The 7,500-nt window shown below is 44.8% G+C and overlaps 1 protein-coding gene across 2 annotated transcripts in view; it reads right to left on the bottom strand.

Annotated features, from left to right (window-relative positions):
- The window catches only part of asap2b (ArfGAP with SH3 domain, ankyrin repeat and PH domain 2b), a 25,786-nt gene that overhangs the window by 3,348 nt on the left and 14,938 nt on the right, over positions 1 to 7,500 (bottom strand). For both annotated transcript variants that reach the window (XM_073492866.1, XM_073492868.1), the window contains exons 12-22: positions 6,420 to 6,507; positions 6,285 to 6,333; positions 6,043 to 6,209; positions 4,448 to 4,581; positions 3,967 to 4,061; positions 3,704 to 3,893; positions 3,252 to 3,337; positions 1,965 to 2,080; positions 1,265 to 1,332; positions 579 to 686; positions 267 to 501 (exon numbers count right to left, since the gene is read on the bottom strand). In XM_073492866.1, the coding sequence (XP_073348967.1) occupies positions 267 to 501; positions 579 to 686; positions 1,265 to 1,332; positions 1,965 to 2,080; positions 3,252 to 3,337; positions 3,704 to 3,893; positions 3,967 to 4,061; positions 4,448 to 4,581; positions 6,043 to 6,209; positions 6,285 to 6,333; positions 6,420 to 6,507 (1,336 nt within the window). The remainder of the gene's footprint in view (positions 1 to 266; positions 502 to 578; positions 687 to 1,264; positions 1,333 to 1,964; positions 2,081 to 3,251; positions 3,338 to 3,703; positions 3,894 to 3,966; positions 4,062 to 4,447; positions 4,582 to 6,042; positions 6,210 to 6,284; positions 6,334 to 6,419; positions 6,508 to 7,500) is intronic.

Raw genomic sequence — 7,500 nt, 5'->3', positions numbered from 1 at the left:
CATCGTCACTTTTTGATTTAAGTGAAAGATAGAAAGTAAAGCAGGGTGCAGTCTCAAATAAAAGCCCCCCCCCAAACACACAAACAAAAAATATAAGTCAGCTTCTAATAATTATCATTTCAGTCAATCAGACTAAAGGCTGAGCGACCGACGGACCACAGGCCAAAACACAAGCGTCTTGTTGGAGGTAGTTAGAGGAGATATTTCTGATCTAAGTCAGTGTTGAGTCTCTTGGTTTTAGCTGAAACCGACTCCCAGCCTCTGACCTCTGTTGGGAGCTCTGGGCGGCAGCGGTGGCGTTGGTCCCGGTGGCGGCAGGTTGAGGTCCAGCATGGTGCCGTAGGTCTCGTTGCTGATCATCATACTGGGCACCTGAGTCCGCTGTTTGTCCCGCACCAGGCCGGCGGCGTCCCGGGCCAACACCGCCAGGTTGGGCTGCATTGGGCCGCTGCCTGGCACGAAGCAGCTGACCGGACGCTCCTCACGGCGGTTAGGGATGGGCTGCAGGAAACGAGACACGTGTCAACACATCATCATCTCCGCACGTCTCTGAGCTGTTTCACAAAACACCAGCTGACCTTGTCCTCCATCTCGTCCTCGCTCTCATCCAGGTCCTCGTTCTGGAGACGCCACTCGTACTCGACATGAACGTGGACGTTAAACTTTCCTGTCTGAGCCTGAGTCAGCTGAGACAAACAAACACATACAGTGTTTTTAATACAGAATAAAGGATTCTTAATTAATTAAGCACCGTTCAGACGGGTTAATGCAAATATATAAATATATAAATATATATAATATAAACAGGAAAACAATCAGGGACCAACTCACATGAATAAAAAGAAAATTAAAAGACGTGAAAACAAAAGAGATAAATAGGCACGAAAACAAGTTTTTGTGATGAATATGTCAAAACTTACCTGTGAAAGATTTACTGACTGTTTTTTATTAGATCACAGTCGCATCTCAGTTATGATTTAGTCACGAAAACCTCAAAAAGTGAATGAATCCTGTAATTTTTTTAAATTTCAGTATCAAACTAAACTCACATTTATGTGAACTTACCACAATGTATTAATGTTGGTTCATGTAACTTTCGGTGTCTGGACTTAGCTTAGCCTGGCATTATTTTGTTTTAATTATAGATATATACGTCTTATATATATATAGAGAGAGAATATAGAGACATCTACTCGGTTGAGATAAACAAAACAACTACAACATAAAAGAAAACACATAAAGACAAATATATAACGAGTCTCACCAGTTCTTCACACTGAGTGTGTCGGAGACGTTTGGCGATGTCCAGCGGCGTCTCTCCGGCTTCATTCGCTGTGGAGACAAACAAGAGCTCAGGTTTGTGTTCACGCTGTAGTTTTCTCTGCACACCAGGAAGCTGAACTGTTGTTCCATCTTTACCTTCCATCAAGGCAAATACATTTAAAGATGGCTGATAAAGGTGCAACAGGTGATATAAACAATAAACTATAATTATCAGGAGAATGTGAAGAAACAAAAGTACTGACGTCAATGTTTTGTGTTGAATTTGGAGGGTGATCAGTTCTGCATGTTGCATATTTAAAGGTGCAATATGTAATGAAAAAAAGGCCCTTTGTTGAGTTCACACCCCAAACAAACAGGGGGCAGCATATTACCAGAGTAACTGCTAAGTGCTGCCATTAGCTAGTTAGCTCAGCTAGCTGTGCAGCTAGCGCTCCAATTAGCTGACTCTGCCTGGACTTGGACCCCAGAGCTCTGGGGAAGTGGTGGTGTTGTTCGCTGAGTCGGACATTTCTGACACAGACACAAAATGTCTGCCTCCATCATGACAGTTAGATTTGAATAAGACCGACAGTGACAGTGATTCAGTGTCTTCAGCTCCTCTGTTGGTTTGTATCTGGATTAAAGCTCGTGTGATGAATAATGTGTCGAACAAGGCTTCAGTTCATTGTGTTTGTTCTCACTGATGGACACTGAAGCTTTTCCTCGCAGCAGCAGTTTGAGACACTCGCTGTTGTCCGTCAGGCAGCAGTAATGCAGCGCTGTGCTGCCTCTGGCTGTCTGCTGGTCCAGGTTACCACTGAAACACACACACACACACACACAGGTGTCACTAACACTCTTCTCCTAAATGCACACTCGACCCAGTTTGGACTTAAATTTAGAACTGATGTCCCGGTTCTGATCAAGTTCATTGACGCCAACTGACATGGTGCTTTCAAGGTCTTTTAGTGAAAATAGGACGTTGTACACGTCTGTGATCAGGGTAAACAGGTAAGCTGTAACCATGGGAACAACTAGTAAGCACTGTTACACAAACTCAGTGGGTCGGGTTCAGACGTCAGAAACAGAACGGCTGTCAGTCCGGGTCGGGCTCAAGTTAAGATTCTACTTACACACATCTACACATCCTGAACATAAACAGAAGCCGGTTGGTTCTTAATAAAAGCATCAGATAAAATAAAACACCGATCAGACGAGTTCACGCAAAGTCACAAATATAAACACAACAATCAGAAACTGATGCACAAAGTTTATTATGTGAGAGAAACAGTAAGTGGAGCTTCAGATGATTTAGTCACAAAAACCTTCAACATTATTTATTAATTAATTATTTAAGTTCAGTATGAAATAATACGTGTGACTAGTGAATCTAACACAGTGTATTAATGTTGGTCAAGTCACGTTCTGTTGCATAAAAAAACCTCTTGAACAAACAAGTTCGATTTTCTGGACTTAGCCTAGCATCATTTAGCCTAGCCTAGCATCGTTTAGCCTAGCCTAGCATCATTTAGCCTAGCCTAGCATCGTTTAGCCTAGCCTAGCATCATTTAGCCTAGCCTAGCATCGTTTAGCCTAGCCTAGCATCGTTTAGCATAGCCTAGCATCATTTAGCCTAGCCTAGCATCGTTCAGCCTAGCCTAGCATCGTTTAGCCTAGCCTAGCATCATTTAGCCTAGCCTAGCATCATTTAGCCTAGCCTAGCATCGTTCAGCCTAGCCTAGCATCGTTCAGCCTAGCCTAGCATCGTTTAGCCTAGCCTAGCATCATTTAGCCTAGCCTAGCATTGTTTAGCCTAGCCTAGCATAGTTCAGCCGAGCCTAAATTTGCTTAATTGTTGTTCCTGAGCTTTCACAGCTGTTTTCTGTCATTTTATTGGTAAATACTCATGTCAGTGTAACTCGCTCAGCTGTCGTCACTAAACGACTGTGACACAGCGACAGTTTCATTAATGTCTCTGCAGTTCAGACCTGTTCTGGGCGAGGAAGTCCACGATGTGGAGGGAGTTTCTGTCGCCCATACGGACCGCCAGGTGGAGCACCGTCTCTCCAGGTTCCTGACAGAAACACACACACACCTTCAAACACCACCCACACAGATGGAGCGAGGACCAAACATCATCACATTCAGCGACCGACCTCACTGCTGCTGCCGTCTTTAAAGCTACAGAGACATCAGGACAGTTTGTGAGTCCGAGTCATGGAGGAGTCGGAGCGAGCTGAGCTTCATGACACCGTGACAATAACACGTCTGTGGGTTAGTTTTCATCTTTTCTTCTTTAACTGGCAGAGGCAGGATGTGGCAGCAGCTTCCTCCCTGTTTCTCTCGGTAATTATTTAACTATGTATCTCTGCCCCGAACCTTTTTTATATTGGACCCCACAAAGTGAAGCTTATAACTTGAGCTGTGGTTGTAGTCGTACGTGTTCGTTGGGCTGTGAGCTGGCCTCCATCAGGTCCACCCCCTCAGCGTAGACCTGGATCAGAGACAGGATGTCTCTGTTCCTGACGGCCTCGTACAGAACCTGCAGTCTGGACGCGGCGTCGGCACAAAGCCGCAGAGCGAAGCGCTTCTCCGTGTACTTGGCTGTGATGTAGTCCTTCCTCATCTGCCTGCAGAAGGACAGAGACGCAGTCAGAGTTTCACCTTCACAGCTCAGACCTGCTCTGTTTCCACGTCACTCACATGTCGCTGGTCGGATTGGGTTTGGTGACGTCCTGCTCCGACAGGTCTGCCTCCATGATCTCGTTGAAGCTGGCATTTCCCACGTTCTTCGCCAACTTAAACACAACATCAGCTGTAATGTTAATACTGAACGACAGTTAATGATCCGATGAACCCAAAGAGTCAGATTGTATTTGATCAGTGAAACTGTCAGAAGATTAATTTTGCTTTTGAGTTAAACATTCTACACAGCATACAATTATATACCTGCAAGAAGTACAATTTCGAGGTACTTGTACTTTACTTGAGTATTTACATTTACAGCTACTTTACACTTTTCCTCCACGACATCTTGAGGCAAATATTTCAACTTCACCGAACCGTCTGAGGAGAGACGACAAACCTGAGCCTTCCTGAAAACTAACAACAGAACCCACAGAAGATTTTCTGAGTCAACGCTCAAACTTCCGTCTCTCTTCGGGAGACAGTGAAGTGGACTCACCAGCAGCTCCGAGGTTCCCAGGACGTCCAGGTCCAGACTCTGGATCCTGGAGTAGTGGACCCCCATCTCCCTGTGGATCCCCGAGCACTCGATACAGATCAGGACCCCGAGGTTGGTGGAGAGCCAGGTGGGAGCTGACGGGACGAGACGGAGACGGTTTAAATGTTCCGGTGTCAGACTGAAAGATCTCACAACTGTTGGGACTGGACTGGATTCTGTTCAGGTGTTAACTGACTGCAGTGTGACTTCTAGCGCCGCCAAGAGGTTGACAGTTGTGTCCTTGAGTGAAATAAGTGAACAGCTGAAGTCCTCATGTTCTGTCCTCCAGCAGAAGTTCAGATACACAACATGTGAAAGTTCTGCATTTAAAACGTTACTCGAGTAAAAGTATCAAAGTATTATCTGCAAAAGTAAAAGTACTCAATGTACAGTATGACCCGAATATATTACTGGATCATGATTGTTCCCAGTGATGGAATGTAACTAAGTACATTTACTCATGTACTGCACTCACGTACAATTCAAGGTACTTGTACTCTACTTGAGTTTTTTCCATTCTCTACTACTTTATACTTCCACTCCACTACATTTTGTAAATATTTGACTTTTTACGCCACAACATTTATTTGATAACTTTAGTTACTAGTTACTTTACAGATTACATGCTAACGTAGACCTCCATGGATGAATGATACCCTGCACAGGGCAGGTGTGGCAGGTGTGCTGACGTAGAGAGGAGGGAGGAGCCTGCTAACTGTAGCGGACAGGAAGTTGGCTAAAACAACAACAAACAGAAGACAGGACCGCCCCCTGGTGGCTGACTGCAGCACAGCTCAACACCTGTGTCTTCATCAGAGTGACTGGTCCCTGACTCCATGTTTGTAGTCCAGGCAAACTGAAACAACAACCTGACTGCGGACAGACAACTCGCATCAACTCTTCACTTCCTGCAGCAGCAGCAGCTTCACACTGAAACTCTGCAGCTTCTTCTTCTGCAGAAACTCGTCTGAAGGGCGACCGACAGCTCAGGAATGTTACTGCAGCTGTGTACAAGTACACAGTTCAGCTCAGACACACTGACACACTGCTGCTTCCTCTACAGCTGACAGTAGTAGAAGTAGTACTGTAGTATTGTAGTAGTAGTACTGTAGTACTGTAGTATTGCAGTAGTAGTACAGTAGTACTGTAGTATTGCAGTGGTAGTACTATAGTAGTACTGTAGTATTGCAGGAGTAGTACTGTAGTATTGTAGTAGTAGTACTGTAGTACTGTAGTATTGCAGAAGTAGTACTGTAGTATTGTAGTAGTAGTACTGTAGTACTGTAGTAGTAGTACTGCAGTAGTACTGTAGTATTGCAGTAGTAGTATTGCAGTAGTAGTACTGCAGTATTGCAGTAGTAGTTCTGTAGTATTACAGTAGTAGTACTGTAGTATTACAGTAGTAGTACTGTAGTATTGCAGTAGTAGTACTGCAGTATTGCAGTAGTAGTTCTGTAGTATTGCAGTAGTAGTTCTGCAGTATTGCAGTAGTAGTACTGTAGTATTGCAGTAGTAGTACTGTAGTATTGCAGTAGTAGTACTGCAGTAGTACTGACCAGCAGCTCCACAGTCGCAGCAGCCGTCGTTGCCGCTCATCCTCTTCACCTCGACTACGATGGCCTTCGTCAGCTCCTGGACGATGTTGTTCTCGCCTTCGTTCTGGTCGCCTTTGAACGCTTTGTTCAGCGCCTCCTCTTTGCTGTTCTGCAGCACCGACATCCAGCTGGACACACACAAGACATCAGCTCACAGTAAACAGAGGTCAAAGGTCAGCGGGGTCAAAGCTTCTGCGACTTACATCTGACACTCGCCCTCGTCTTCGGCTTGGAAGTGATACGTGCGGTCGTCTGAGGGAGGAAACAGACAGGAAGTGAGACAACAGACGAGAGGACGTGTCATGTGATTCTGACAGGTGCGTGCGTCTGCAGCGTACGTGAGAACAGGTCGAAGCTCTTCTTCTCGTCCGGATTCCTCTTCACCTGGCAGGTGAGCAGGTTGAGCTTGGCTGGAGGTCTGTTAGCCTGAGAGACAAGAAGAAGGGCAGAGGGTGAGTGTTCAACATCCAGTGAACCAGTGAGACACAATCAAACAAATACTCTGATGTGTCCATGGTGACCAGATGAAGAAGCCTCAGGCTGCTGTGGTCCTGACTTCTCCTCTAGCGCCACCAAGAGGTTTACATGTTATTTTTGTCTACTGGATGGATGGTTGAGTTTACTCATGTTCCCCTCAGGCTGATCCTCGTGACATCATCATGAACACTAGTTGTTCAGAGTCACTTAGACCCAGTACACACCTGACATTAACAACCGTCCTGAGGGACAGACAGACTCCATGTTTCTACTCAAAGACAGAAAGAAGTTCATGTTGAACATTTGCTGAATTCACAAGAAGGAACAAATAAGTCAGAATCAGTCAGAGACAGAGTTTCACACAGTTTATAAAGTGTCTCCAACTCAACAACTCACTAAACTGACACATTTGTTAAGGGAGTCTGGGGACAAAGAAGTCGCCTATACTGGTTACTGTTTAGTGTATCTGTAAAATGTGACATGTTTAGATCAATAAAATGTTTCTTCTTTCATAAATTGAGTGTAAATGGTGAAATCAGTGTAAACAGTGTGTTCAAACAGCTGCTAAATGTTGGCAGGTCAGACTATGTTGGTTCCTGTCTGTCTCACTGTGGTCTGAGTGATCGGCTGTGCTGTCGACCTCTGATCGGATCAGTCAGGACGGATGTTGAGACCAGGTCTGAACAGGGCCTCAGTTTTGATGAAAGACCACATAAACAACAGAAAGTGAAATTGATATTGTTTGTGTTTCTGAAGGCTGAAGCAGAGACAGAAACCCCCTCCCACCCTTCTCTCCTTCATCCTTTTCCTTATGCTCTTCCTTCTCCTCCTTTTTCTCTTCCTCTGCTGCATGCTCTGTCCTGATTGGCCGTTTGACTCTTCATGTAAAAACTTCAAAATAAAAGAAAGAAGGAACAAAAAGAAGAAAAAAAATAATAAGAA

The sequence above is a fragment of the Pagrus major genome, chromosome 22, assembly GCF_040436345.1.
Source record: "Pagrus major chromosome 22, Pma_NU_1.0".
Lineage (NCBI taxonomy): Eukaryota > Metazoa > Chordata > Actinopteri > Spariformes > Sparidae > Pagrus > Pagrus major.
Note: the sequence above shows the minus strand (reverse complement) of the source record. Positions and strands in the feature narration are given on the sequence as shown.